The sequence below is a fragment of the Polypterus senegalus genome, chromosome 9, assembly GCF_016835505.1.
Source record: "Polypterus senegalus isolate Bchr_013 chromosome 9, ASM1683550v1, whole genome shotgun sequence".
NCBI classification, from domain to species: domain Eukaryota; kingdom Metazoa; phylum Chordata; class Cladistia; order Polypteriformes; family Polypteridae; genus Polypterus; species Polypterus senegalus.
The window spans coordinates 19,176,680-19,192,439 of record NC_053162.1 but is presented as its reverse complement, the minus strand read 5'-3'; the positions used below and the strand labels follow the sequence as shown (position 1 = coordinate 19,192,439).

Sequence of the window (15,760 nt, the reverse complement as noted above, 5' to 3'; positions counted from 1 at the left end):
TAACACGATACCCCACATGCTTTTGTTTTAAAACATGTTATTTTTAACCTTCTGGAGTGGCTCTTAGAGGGCTAAGACCACTGGTAAAGAGTCTGATGTCAAAAATATGATCATATTCATTATCAGCAACCTTAAAATAGTGTAAACTGACACTCCACATGCATATGCTGCCCATCTCTGGTTTTCCTAAATTTTGTGAAAACTCATAATTTTGACCCCATTTATTTCCATGCTGAAATCTTTACACGATTAGTACTCGAGATTCCATTAAGAGAGTGAACCCCTGCGGTTAGTTGATGCGGCATGCACAACTTCAAAGACTTCTGACCATTTTTGGTAAAGACTCCTATTGGTTTACTCTTTATCATAAGGGTGTAGTTTCCTGCATAAAATATGGTCCAAAATTGGGTAAAATTAGGGGTCCAGAGGGCCACAAATAGGGAGAAAGCTTGACTTCTTGTATAACTTGACATCAAGACAAGTCAAGTGGTTTATCATACCGTATGTTGGGTTTTTCTTATATTGGCGAGATGCCTGAAGAAAAAAAAAAAAAGAAAACTGAAGTGATTTCAAAGCTTTCACAAGTAATTCTGACGAACACAATACCAGATATCTTAAAGAGTGCACTCTAGATACAAACTATCATGATCTGGCCTTTAAATTTACTTTTTTTCCAACATTTCCTTGGCCAATTACTTGGCTATAGTTTTTGGTGTTTCCAAGGCCAAGTAATCTAGGTGTTTATATATATATATATATATACTGTATATATATATATTTAGATTCCTTGTGTTTTTAAAGTTGTGTAGTACAATAAGTGTTGTCCTGCAGCACCATCTTGTTTTTACTATAGACCCTGCTAGAACGTGAGGTCCCAGTGCTTTGAGGTGGTTTCTGGATGATGTGCATGTTTTACAAAAAGCCAATGTCACACCCATATAATCATCTGAATCTAAATCAATCTAAAAATTAAGATTTTTACTTTTTTATATTTACCAGTTACCACATTTGTTTCAACCCTCTGATTACGATTTAAATGTGATGTTTCTCGACTATGTATCACTTGTGCGGTTCGGCTTACCACTCTGTTCTCTGACCACGGCTATTTGCTCTCAACTTTATTTAATTATTGTCTTCCCGGTTACGTCATCTGCGTGAATTCTGACTTCACTGTACCATCTCCTGACTCCATTTTCTCCCAGAACAGCTGTTCCCTTGCACAAGCAGTGCAATAAACAGAACAAAATGAAAAATTCTAAAAGTTTAGCCAAACGTTAAACAGAAAGGTGAAAAAGACAACCAAGTCTAAATGAGACTAAAGCAAAGTGTAACAGAAGAGTCACTACAAAGTTAATGTCACTGCATCTAAGCAGTGGCCATCAGTGTCCTCAAGTTAAATCCAAATGACAGCAGTTATCTTCTTATGCCCGGAAGGCACTTTTTCAGCAATTTCCGCCAGTGAGGAGAACACCACAATAAAGCGTTGTTATGCAATAAATAATGGAAGGACACAAAAACTTGAGTTATAAGTTCTCAAATGTGATTAGAAATTGAGTTTGTGTCAAATTTATACATGCCTTAACTCAAAAACTGAGGCAAAAGTTGCAATAAAACATAGACGGACACTGTTATTTTTCCACATTTTTGTTATAAGATACAGTATATTTCAAGTCCAAACAATGTTAGGTGAGTTTTTTTTTTTACCTTTGAGGTGTTCACAGGCATGTTAGATGTTTCTGTGAAACGTTTCATGTTAATAACACAAAGAAATAAACAGTTACAGCATTTGGCACGATGGGCACCCCTCACCTCTAGAACCTTTACAGTTAGGGATGCCAAAATGTTAAATATAAATAATATAAAATGTATACTGTATAAAATACTATAAAACATTTATATATCATATAAATAGTTTCTCATATATATATATATATATATATATATATAAATATGCACACATATATTCATCGTATTTGCGCACAGACACCCTCTGCTCCCCCAATACCCCCCTCAATACAAATTTTCATTTATTTTCTTCACCTTTACCACATTGCTTTTATTAAACGTGGGCATCTTATACATCGTTGGAAATGTCTCAGTCACACCTATACAATGCTAAAAAGCTTGAAATGGCAGAACCCACAGAGCCAGAGGTTCAGCTAGTTTTATTCAGCAGAATCTGCTTAAAATGGTGATATATAACATGTCTATCAGTGAGGGCTCTTCCCAGTTACTTTATGAAAAAGCAAAATAACGAATTTGACAACATCCAAAAGAAAAGTAACAAATCTAACAAAATCAACATACTGTTTTAACGATGATTATATTTAAGTACCAGTTGACAGAAATTAAATGTAAACTGACCTGCTCAAGCAGATAGAATCAGAACATTTCACATAATGACCAAGTGTGAGATCGGTGGCATACCACAATTTGAGGTTGTGTGTTTTTAAAAGTACGAGTTACAAACCTACTGGAAACACCCCTCCAATGGAGCAGTGCGATTAAAAGAAAAGGAGGCTGTATGAGAGAAAAGAATACTAGTTAGGAAATTGTATTTACAAAATAAAAAGAAGAACTTCATACAAGATTAAACTTGGCCAGTGAGGAGTCTGAAAAAGTATCTCAAGTTCTGATCAGTGGTACCAAACAATAAGGAAACAAATATAAAATTCTAAGAACAATTATTCCTTTTTTGTCAAAGCTTAATATGCACAATAGTAATGTGATCAAAATATATTAGAGTTTGAGAAAAATAGTTTTATATTCACGTTTCAATTTAAAATGACTTTGTAAGAGCTTGTCAATAAAAAGTTACAAGTATGTATGATATGTAAATGTATTCTACTCCCACATGCCAAAGTTATCATGAAGCAGTACATATAGGGCTAAAGCAGAATTGTCGCATACAAGATGAATGGAAATATATTTGTTAGATCCATGATAAAATTTGTGTGCCATTTGTTAGTATACGTACTATAAATCTTTGATCTATATGGATGATAAATTCTCCACATAGCAAATGTAGAGTTTTCAGTAATGTGTGGAAGGTTATCAGAGTTAAATGTAAAATGCAAATACAATTCTATGAAGCGTCAGTTTTTGTGTATGCATAAATATGAAACTCAAAAATGTTGTACTTAATTTCATATTATGTTATATTTGATTGTATTTACTATTGTTATGGTTCACATTCAATTTTAATAGTTCAATTATTTAAATTTTCAAATGATATCCAAACTCCAAACAAAGTTGCAAGGAACATTCTAGTGTTTGTACCACTCAGCAGTTGCACAACAGACATCTTGTCAAAATGGTTGCTTTTTGTTCTGATGAGTAGCACGCAGAATAGCAAAATGATACAAGGTCTACAAAAGAGCCATTGATCTGGGCCAGAGTCCTCATTAGCCTACTTAGGACAGGCCTCAACCCAGGCAGCCTGACCACAAACATAGTAGAACACTTTGGCCTATCCAGTCCAAAAAAGTGGTGAATAAGTTTTCAAAGTTCAACATATTTTAAATATATCATAATGTTGCTTGAGAGGCTTGAGAACCTAGCACACCACGGCTCTGTACAAAATGGAGAATTTCTATGAAATCAGAAAAAAAGGAAAAAATGACAACAGCCAGAGAAAGGCAAAATACAATAAGATAAATCCTTATCCAAAATCCAATACCTGTGAACCTAAAACAGAAGCAAAACATTTAGAGGCCAGAAAAAATGTTCTTCTCAAAAAATGACATCAATTAACCAAAAGAGGACCCACTGCTCTGCCTCACAATAAACAGGCTGAGGGGGGTCTTTTAGCTGTAATGTTAAAATGGCTCTGCCTCTTGAGGGGTTCCTCCCACAAAACACAAGAGACACAGGAGATCAAGTAGTAGATATAGTATTAAATACAGTAAATAGTACAATGTTTATTCATGTGAAGATTATACTATAAAATAAACAATGATATCACAGAAAAGTGAAAAGAAGGGGAACCAAACAGTGGATAGGACACAAAAATACATTTTTTAAAGCCATATACCTGAAAACTTGAACAAACACCTTGAATGGAAAACTAATCTATTTACAAGTGATTGATATGTCAGATTTAATCATACACCTCATATTTAAAAAATATGTGTGTGTATATATACGAGGGGAGACCCTAAAATAATTAGAATTTGCTCACTGAGTGCAAGGGGAAAAAAAAAATGTAGTATAGAAATTATTAAACAGTAAAACATTAACATGTAAAAAGTAAAGATACATTGAGCAGTACTGGAGTGCTTTCAGGTAAAGTACATTTTAAAGGTGCTATAATACAACAGGTAAGTAGCACTAGCAGCAGCTTAAATGTATTTGATTCATCTCTCGGAAGAAGATCCCTTGTGAAAGGTGCCACACGACCGCTGTGGTATAGAAATTACATTTTCTATGCGATCCTGCAAATTTCTTCCTGACAACCTTGCACTATGTTCCTGTGATTTAAAAGAAAAATTATCCTGAGAAATGTGGACACTGCCCTTCCATGCTTAACGGGCAGAAGGTCCAAACAATTCCCAAGTCCAAAACTTAACATGAAGAGGTCGGTACATCTTCTTAGATGTAAACCCTCTATCTTCTTAAAAGAATTTATCACAAAAGCAACCTTGAATGTTGTGGGGTTTTAGTGACCTGAACTCACCTTAAGGGACAGTAAGTAGTCGTGAAGCGCAATTTACAAAGAGAGTCCTGCTTCAATGGCACTGATTACACTCATTTGCAAAGATTTCCACTCTCCCAGGAGCCGACAGGGCACTCGAAGTGTCACAAACAGTGCAAGGAGAGAGGATGCCGACCAAAACTGTGAAGCTCTCAACCCGGCAGAGCAGGCCGACATTCCACACCTCTGAGCGTACACTTTGTTCTCACGACCCCTCACCGCTTAAGGCGGTGTCGTCTTGACATTGTTTACAGCTCGGTGCAGTTAAAAAGTAGAAAGACGCAAAGCTGTTTTCTTCATCTCTTCTACTATCAAGTACTGCTAATTTTAAAAAAGTTATAATGTGGCAGTTTCCGCTACAGTCACGTGGACAAATAAATAAAACTTCTCTGTCAGAATGCACCTGGCGGCGAACGGGTCATTGCTGGAGTCTAGAGAGGAGGGCTGGGAGAGGGCGACGCGGGGTGCACTTCTATGGGATAGATCGCCATGTTTGTGTTTGCTTCTTTTCAATATCAGTAAAGTAACTCTCACACAAATAACAATTCATAAAGACGATATAAAAATGGCGTCCACAAACAAAGTGATTAGTTCCTGTATTATGTTCTGTGGTCATAAGTAATTTCCTTTTCTGCCATTTAATAATAAGAAAAAAATGTTTAAATAATGAAACACATGGTTTATTAAATATTTTGACTGGCACAATAAATTACCTTTGCGGTTTTTGTATTATATAGACATCCTGAGAGACACCCCCAGGCCACAGTTGATGTGGAGGGAGTTCAGGTACCTCTTTTAGTAGCAGGAGACCCTGCCTATCCGCTACTGCATTGGCTCATCACGAGAAATAACGAGTCTCTTCATCAGACCATGCGAACCACTCCGCTATTCTCGTTTTGATTGCACGTGATGAAAATGTATCATGTGACACATTTATTTGTGTTAAAGCCCTTTTTTCGACAAAAAGTGTTTCCAATGTAGTTTTTGCGACATCTGAAATATCGATATGGAATTTATGCGCTAAAGTTAAACGGAAAAATATTATGTCGACATGTACAACATTTTATCGATAATTAGCATTTCCATCAGCTAAAATTTGAAGCGCTAAATATTTTTTCGCAAAAACTCCTTGGATGGAAACCTGGTTAGTGAGACGCAATGCACTTGTCCTACTGCTGTAGGTTAATTTCAGACTCTAGACTGGTCCGTGTGGCTGTGTGCAGGGCACTGCTGTTCCATCCAGGGATAGTTTCTTTCTTACACCTGGGGCCTCATGTATAAACGGTGCGTACGCACAGAAATGTTGTGTAAGAACTTTTCCACGTTCAAATCGCGATGTATAAAACCTACACTTGGCGTAAAGCCACGCACTTTTCCACGGTACCTCATGCCTTGTCGTACGCAAGTTCTCCGCTCGGTTTTGCAAACTGGCGGCACCCAGCGTCAAAGCAGTGCTACTGTTCCTGTGTGATTACTCATTATTTATAAATACACAGAAACTAACCGCATATTGTTTATTAGTGTAATGCATCTGTATAAATACCATAACTGCTTTAGCGTTGTTACTCTCACTTCTTCTTCTTCTTCTTCTTCTTCTTTCAGCTCCTCCTGTTAGGAGTTGCCACAGCGGATCATCTTTTTCCATATTACTCTCACTGCACCTCTCGGAGTATTTATATCGCTGTATCTGAGTGTGAATCACAGCAGCAGCTGATCGGAAAGAGAATTATCGGTATACAGCTTGAAGGACACGCTGTCTCAGCCACTGCAAAACGTTTTAAAGCCTTTCCTGTACAGACCTCGCGGCTCAGAAACAGTTTCATCCCAAGAACTTTAAATGCACTCAATCAATTGCTCCTTGTAGAACGGTTTGTACTTATAAGTACAATCACCCCACTGTAAACTTGCACTACAGTTATAATATCTCACAACCTGGGCCACTTTATAAAGCGCGTATTTACATATGATGACGATATCATTTTTAAGGTGAAATGCAGCAAAATATGTTTGTTAAATTATACACATAAAACTTTAACTTCATTTAAATAATCTATATTCTTCACTGGGAGTGTCGTGAAGGATAGAATAATTAAACGTACTACGAAGATATTTCAATGTTCTTTAAATGTTTTGAAGAATCGGCGCTAAGCTTACAGATGGCTTAACGTCTATTACAGAGCTGATTGTGTGGCGATCGGTTACTTGGGGAAAGAAAAGCACTGACTGCAGTGACGGCTACGCCAATATATATTGAATATAAAACAGAAAGAGAAAATAACAACACAGCTAAAAACGCAGCGACAAATTTCGACAATAAATTATTTCATCGAAGTGAAACACATGTTTAATAACGTGCTTTAACTCCTATCATCATGAAAATGATATCACGTATAAATCTCAGTATTTTAGTTATTCAGAGAGCTGTAATATCACGAATGTAATGGACTCTGTGTCCAGTTGGAGGAAGAGACCCAGTTTAAGAAGCAAGTAGTGATTCACACACATAGAGCACATACGAGTAGAAGATCAAATACAAAACAAAGCATTTAACGTGCTACTTTAATTACGATGTGATTTGAGAAACTGGTTAATTAAACGATTTTAAGATGAAGTTTATAATGTTCTACTAAATGACAAAATAAACTACGTGATTAAAGTGGAAATGTCGAGATTGAAGTTGACATTTCGTGCTTTTTCCCCACCGTGTGCCTTTTTTCTCTGTACCCTAATAAACTTTCATATGTCACTCAGACAGTGGGCTTACAACTCTTCTTTTCACGGCAACTTTGATATGTGACTTCTTTTTTATTTCCGGCACTGTGCGATTTTGTGAATGTGAGCTTTCAAGTTTCTCCAACACGCTATGTCACTCGATCAACTTCATTTTGTTGATTATACCACGGTTTATTTGAACAAATAGTATGTTTTTACTTTGCCTCCACTTGGTATTCGCTGAAATTCTTATATTTTCCCCCGTGATTTTCCCATTCTCTTTTCACAGAAGGCTACGCTTAAGGGCGATTTATATTGATTTGCATATTCAAAGAGGCATAATTCTGGGAGGATTTGGGGCGTTACATAATGTGCGTGCACGAGCGTTAGTTTTCACGCTGATCGGGATTTATGTAACGGAAGAACGTGGAAGTTGGAGTACGCACAGATTCCTGCATCTGGATTTTTCTGTGCGTAAGCACATTTCGGCTTTTGTGCTTACGCCATGTTATAGTGCAAGTTCTACGCACGGCGTTATACATGAGGCCCCTGATGTTTTCAAGAGAGGTTCCAGCACCTGCAACCTTTAATTTTATCAAGCAAGATTGAGAATGTTGAATTATAAAGAGTAATCAATAGCTATCAATTACTGATCAAATTGCTTAATCACAACTTCTTATAAAATAACAAAATCATATTTATTAAAAAATTTATTTAAAAACGTGTAAACAGACTTGACAGGAGGCCAAGCAGTTTAACATAATAATTGGCATTCACATGTATAAAACAAGTGAAATGTGTTAAAATGTTAAAGGAATAAAATAATATGTGTAATAAAGTAATGGTATACATTTAATACAGTTTAACAGGAAGTTATTTTTGTTTCTTAAGTTGGGGGAAAAAATTAAAAGTAATAATTATTATTATTTTTTTTTTTTTACATTTTATTGAATTTATTAAAAGCGAGTAGCATTCCATACAAGGGAATGTTCTTCCTGCAGTCAGTGATCCACAGTGCAGATTCCATCCTGATGATATTTTTATTCCTTACGGTCGTTACCTGTTTGGCACTATCACAGAAACTTACAGATACAGTACTCCAAATCGCTGCTTCGTTCTTTTTTATTTTACCATACGGTGCTTTCATTAATGCCATAGTGGCGCGCTACTGCAGCATAACTTATTAGTTCCCGGAGAAAATCCAGCAGTTCAACCTTCTCCTGGAGTGTTTTAAACTTCTTCTGGCGTTTAGGCTCAGTTCCAGAAGCCTTAGAAGGTGCAGGCCGATTCAACGACATTGTATGCATTTCAGAATAACAAAACAATAACAAAATGTGAAAAATAAGATGCGTCACATGGCAGCAATCAATCAGCAGCAAGGAGAAATGAATAACACTCTCAGATTGGCTACTTTCATCACCTCAAGCCGCGTTTCCCTCAGCGGTGGTAAACCCATTTACCAGGGTACATGTCACATGGCAGCAGTCAATCAGCAGCAAGGAGAAATGAATAACACTTTCGGATTGGCTGCTTTAACCATCCCAAACCATGTTTCCCTCAGCGGTTGCTTCTCTACAGCACAGTATTCCCACGAAGGTTCTAAGAAAAAATCCGTGAATGGCCGAGTCCGCAAACCCTGAACCGTGACTTTGCGGGGGTCTACTGTGTGTGTGTGTGTGTATATATATATATATATATATATATATATATATATACACTAGCAGAATACCCGTGCTTCGCAGCGGAGAAGTAGTGTGTTAAAGAAGTTATGAAAAAGAAAAGGAAAAATTTTAAAAATAACGTAACTTGATTGTTAATGTAATTGTTTTGTCATTGATATGAGTGTTGTTGTCATTTCTATCTATATATAGCTAAATACCCGCACTTGGCAGCGGAGAAGTAAAAAGAAAAGGAAACATTTTAATAATAACGTAACATGATTGACAATGTAATTGTTTTGTCATTGTCATGAGTGTTTCTGGCATATATATATATATATATATATATATATATATATATATATATATATATATACTGTATATATATACACACAGACACACACATATAGAAACATATATATATATATATATATATATATATATATATACACACATACATATATATGTACATGACGTACTCCCGGGTCATAGGGCACGAAAGAGCCCATAAGCCCCCCCCCCACAGTGCCTCGGGGCACGATTCTGCTGTCGGGAGAGCTCCTCCTGGCGGCCTGGGGGTGCGGACCGGCATGGAAAGCCGGCAATCCTCCACAATACATATATATATATATATATCTACATATACACACATACATATACATACACACATGTATATATATACATATACACACACTATCATACTATTGTATCTGTTCAAGTTCTATTTAAATTTTAAATAGAAGGAATTTTTATTTAGTTGACAGAATATTATTCCAGAATAAATCAACTCAAACCTTAAATAACTATATAACTATAATATTTTGCTCTCCATAAAAATATATCCTGTCTAGATTATATAAGTTAGAAATAAAGTAAACGTTAAAAGAACAAACATTCAAATTTCTTTACTCTTATGTAATTTTATATAAAAAATAAACTTAAATTTTAAATATCCCGAAAGATTTTGCTCTCCATAAAAATATATCCTGTCAAAATTATACAAATTCAAATATGAACATGATGCATAACAAAACCTGGAAATATAAATAAAATTTGTTCTTTTCAGCAATAACAAATCAAATCATTCAGTTGTCTTTGCTCTTTTGTCATTTTATCAGAGCTGGAAGCCTGGCATCTTTTTTTGGCAATAAGTTCGTTTATGTTTGGTGTGAGGTTCTGTGTTGTGGAGATTCTCAGGATGGACTGCAGGTGCTCATCAGTGCTCATACCAAACATGCACAAGGTTCGAGCCGCATGTAGACGGAGCTGGAGCATTTCTGCGGGAATGGAGTGAATAAACTGTGCGGGCCCTGCAGTATCGTACTTTGCCTTCAGTGTGCCATTACACTGCAGCTCAATCACCTCCATCTGAATCTGCACAGGTGCAGTTTCCACATCGACGGCAAATGGGTTGCGAAACAACTCAAAATTCTTTTTTTGTTCTTCAAAGCCACCAAAGTGCCGTGCGAACTCAGTGCGCAGTGCGCTCAGTTTATCAGCAAAGTGCATATTTGGGAACACCGTTGTGCCGATTTGGATCAACATTACTTGGCAACAGGGAAAGTGGGGCAAGTTGCACTGGTTGATTTGTGTCTCCCATAAAAGTAGCTTCACTTGAAATCACTTTGTGATTTTGCACGGATAAAAATGTCTGCTGAAGTGTCACATTCTTCTTTAACTCTTCTGCTTTCTGTATCTTGTGCATTGCATTCAGGTCTTTCAGGTTATCTTGATGTTTTGTCTCATAGTGCCGTCTTAGATTAAATTCTGTAATTACAGCCACATTAGCTCCACAAATGAGACACACGGGTTTACCGGCAATGTCAGTAAACATATACTCAGCCTCCCATGGGTTTTTAAAGGCTCTATGTTCAGAATCACCTTTTCTCTTCGGCATCGTGTGGGCTAGCTTCGCAATAACTTGCAGCATCATAAGCTAGACTTGATTGACGCAGTAAGTGTTCGGCAAGGCAGTTGAAGTGCTGCATTATGGGATCTGTAGTTTATTGTATTACCAGCGCTTCATATCCATATCATTAATAACAATAATATATAAAATGATCTTGCAGGCCGGATATAATTACATGCCGGGCCGGATGTGGCCTGCGGGCCTTGAGTTTGACACATACTGTATGGACTAAATAGAACTTGAAAAGATATATTTTTTCAAATGTGATCGCCAATTCAGATCGAGTTGACGCGCACTACAGTACATCAAGCCCGCGTGCTATTGGGGTTTTGCCTGCGTGCCTCAATAAGTCATCCTCCCCTCACTCTTACTTTTTTACCGTTCATCTAATGAATACACTGAGTATGGCTTTACCAAAACAATCATTGATCGCGAATAAAGTATCCATTATTCATAAAGCTTCAATTGGTGATCTGTCTTTCTGCGTTAACCGCATATTTTTTCATACGTCTCAAACCAAGGGGATGCAAGGCTAAAATGTATCTGGAAGCGCGCGTACATTATCAGTGCATCCCCTCTCGGGAATCGAACCTTGGAAGCCGGCACTAGAGGTAAAGCCTCTACTATTGCGCCACGGCGTGTGGTTTGTCTATTTGAGTGTAGCAGTGTAATTCAGTTTTTGTTCAGCACTCTTTGGAACTGTTGCTTTTTGTCTGTGCACTGTGTCAGTTCATGTGAGCCGCTGAATATGGTTTTATATGTCACTCGCTCGCTTCTAATTGTTTCACTGCCTTCTTAATTATATAATGTATGTTTTCTTCAGCGGTTTTTGGAGCTCTTCCTGGTTTTCTACGTACTGTGTGATTACGTGGGAGGCGTGATGATGTCACACGAAACTCCGCCCCCCACGACTTTTGAGCTCAACTCCATTACAGTAAATGGAGAAAAATAACTTCCAGTTATGACCATTACGCGTAGAATTTCAAAATGAAACCTGCCCAACTTTTGTAAGTAAGCTGTAAGGAATGAGCCTGCCAAATTTCAGCCTTCTACCTACACGGGAAGTTGGAGAATTAGTGATGAGTCAGTCAGTGAGTGAGTCAGTGAGGGCTTTGCCTTTTATTAGTATAGGTATATATATCATATATAATCATCTATGGTTGGAAGTGTGTGTGTCTGTCTGTGTCTGTCCAGCCTGGAAGTGAGAGGCTACAGCGTGAAGCTCAAAGAAAGCGAATGTGTCACCATGGTGCAACAGCCATCACTAATGCACAAGTGAAGTTGGCAAATCGGCAAACTAAACCTCAGAGGAGAGAAAAGCTCACTTAGCCACTGATAGACAACAAAGGCGGACACGTTGGCAAAACAAAACTGAACAGGAGCCGCTAATACACAAGCAATGTGATTGACTGATTGAAGTGCCATAATCTATGGTTTCTAGGAGCACAGGCTTTTTACAGCATGGGCTTATGCAGCTAGTACATAGATAGATGGTATAGTATAGTATAGTGTATATATATATATATATATATATATATATATATATATATATATATATATATATATATATATATATATATATATATATATATATATATATATATATATATATATATATATATATAAATATATCATTATTCTGAAAACGGTATTTTCTTTTGTTCATTATATGCCCATAGCCATATTGTGAACGGTTGCTACTGTCATGTGGTGAAAACATGTTGGTGTATAGCTTGTGTCATCTGAATATTAAAATTACTAAGAGATAAAAGCAATTTTAGTCATTGTTAGTTAGGGGTAACTAATACAAGTCAGTATCAGTACCTTATATTTGCTCTTATGACCTATTTCTTGATTGTTCTAATCAATGTTTTGATTTCTCATGAGTTTCAGACCCTAGCCTGTCCTCAACGTATGCTCCACTTTCTTCCATTAGTGTTTCTCGTTTCCGTATTGTTGTATCACACCTTTGCCTGCAAGCAAAAGTTTGAAGATCATAACTAGTAGTCAGTTATCAGTCAGTTGAATCAGGGATATGATCTGTGCAAAAGCAAAGATCTACTGTGTTGTTAATATTTTTTACTAAGATAACAGCAGAAATTATTATACATTTTTCTTGTCAACTCTGATTGTGAAATTGTGTTTTATCTTTCAGCCCTTGGCCCTACACCACCCTGGAGAGAGGATATGACTTAGTCACTGGGGAGCAACCACCTGAAAAAATATTCAGGTATATTTTTCTTCTTCTTTTCACCTTTTCCCACTTCTCAGTGGGGTCCAAATACCTACTACAGCTTGGTCCTTCACTTCCTTCCCAAGCAGACCTATTTCCTTCAAATCTTCATATTTCACTTTATTCATCTACTTCTGCTTTGGCCTATCCTGTTTTCTCTTCCCCTGCACTTCCATCCCCATCACTCTTTTGCCTACATATTCATCAGGTGTATATACTTCAACATACTTTCCCATACTCTCTTAGATATCTCTCCTAATACTGTTCCCTGCATTTATAATGTACCTTGCATTACCCATCAACGACATGCGCCTATATTGTGACCTTGATCTTTTTGGAGGTGCTTCAGTGGCGTGCTGCTGCAAGCGCTGTGAGCCTGTGGTTGCCCCGGCAACAGATAAACTGTCTTCCACAGATGCGGCGATCACAGTTCAGGATGCTCTTCGGCGTGTCGTCCCGTTGAGGGGAGTCCCAAAAGAGTTTAGAAACTTCACATGATAACAAAAATGTCTTTGTTCAGTAGTACAGTTTCTTCAATAAATAATTCCATAAAAAAATTGGTGTGGTATATAGTCAATAAGTAAAACACAAAGTTACCCAAAGTGAAAATCTGTAATCCATCCATCCATCCATCCATCCATCCATTATCCAACCCGAAATATATCCTAAATCCACCATGGTGAAAGTTCTACTTAGTGTTACACATGGAGAAAACCCATGTGAATGCAAAGGGAATGTGCAAACCCCACAAATACAGCAAATAACATCCAGTCTTTAGTACTATGAAGAAGCAGGACAAATAAACCAAGACAGGGTACCAGTCCATCTCAGGGCACTCGCACCCACTCACAATGAGTCTAATTTAGAGATGCCAGTTAACCATTACAGATGCAGGAGGAAAACTGGACTAGCCAGAAGGGAAAACCCATCCAGACGCTGGAAAAAAAACTTTCAACAGACATTGAGCGGGCATGAGAGCCAGAATGCTGGATCTGTGAGGCAGTCGTGCTGTTTACCATTTCACCCCAGCTTTGGAATACTAAATAACTTTTGCTAAATGTACAGAGTCAGCTCAGCAAAAAATTGAGTTACAGTTGAGAAGTTATTCCATTTTTTAAGTACCTTTAATGCAGTACCTTTTAGCCTAGACATCACTTATAAATAAACCTATCTATTATTAAAATATTTTACAAGGATAGCTTATTTAAGAGACTCACAAGGTTCTTTTTAGACATTGCACACCACATTAGAATATTTTATTTCCATTTTTTCAAAATTGTTCAAATTCATTAACACGCTTCATTGTGGGTTATGATTATAATCCATCCATCCATCCATCCATTGTCTAACCCGCTGAATCCGAATACAGGGTCACGGGGGTCTGCTGGAGCCAATCCCAGCCAACACAGGGCACAAGGCAGGAACCAATCCCGGGCAGGGTGCCAACCCACTGCAGGACACACACAAACACACCCACACACCAAGCACACACTAGGGCCAATTTTAGAATCGCCAATCCACCTAACCTGCATGTCTTTGGATTGTGGGAGGAAACCGGAGCGCCCGGAGGAAACCCACGCAGACACGGGGAGAACATGCAAACTCCACGCAGGGAGGACCCGGGAAGTGAACCCGGATCTCCTAACTGCGAGGCAGCAGCGCTACCACTGCGCCACCGTGCCGCCTATGATTATAATCTTTTATAATATTACATTTTCGAATTCATTGTCCTCTTGAATTCTAACTTCCTTTTAAATACATTCAAGCAGTAGACAATTGAGAGATCCTCAGAATTTGCTTATTTTTATATTTGGCTCATCATTTCAGGTTTTTGACATAAATGATATCCACTATTAAAGTAATAAAACTTTCAGAATAAGAGTAGAAAACCTGGAGGATTTGAAGCTGTATGTTAGCCATGGGATTTAAACAATTATCTTTTCAAACTCTAGCCAGTAACTCTTCTTCCATCTCCAGTACTTCTCTGGACATTTTAAAATTTGATCTGTTGATATACATGACCACACGAGTGAAGGAATATCTGCATTTTATTCTGAGCCTCTTTAATGCTTTTTGGCAATGGTGTTTTGATATCAGATCTATGTCATGATGTGAAGCATGATATGCTTGCTTGTCTTCTTCCTCTGTGCTAAAAAGTGTCATTTAGGGCCTTTCTGGTGATATCCAGAAATTAAGAGTCACGTTTGTATGTAATCATGTGAACATCTACAGTAGCCCGGTGTATGAAAATCTTTGCCTAAATGATACAATTGTAATTACCTTTTCATTTATTTGTATTACTAGGGGCCTTCACCCCTGCTTGCATTGCTCACCAACCCTCCTCTCCCCACCCCGCCTCTGCTACTCGCCATTGTTAAGAGGGGGGCTGAACGCACCCCAAGGAGATGTGGTTGCTCCTCTGAAACCACCTCTTAAATGGTGATACAATGGGAAACAAATACAGTTTTTTTACCTCCTCTTTGCTTGATCAGCTGCTGGATTGCTGCCGTGCTGCGTGATCTGAATCTCGTGTGGCGCTTCAGACGTTTAAAAGT

General features: G+C 37.6%; 1 protein-coding gene across 2 annotated transcripts in view; it reads left to right on the top strand.

Annotated features, from left to right (window-relative positions):
• Positions 1-15,760, top strand: part of LOC120535132 (astrotactin-2-like) — a 2,291,264-nt gene that overhangs the window by 1,269,129 nt on the left and 1,006,375 nt on the right. For both annotated transcript variants that reach the window (XM_039762741.1, XM_039762742.1), the window contains one exon: positions 13,128-13,202. In XM_039762741.1, coding sequence (XP_039618675.1) covers positions 13,128-13,202 — 75 coding nt within the window. The remainder of the gene's footprint in view (positions 1-13,127; positions 13,203-15,760) is intronic.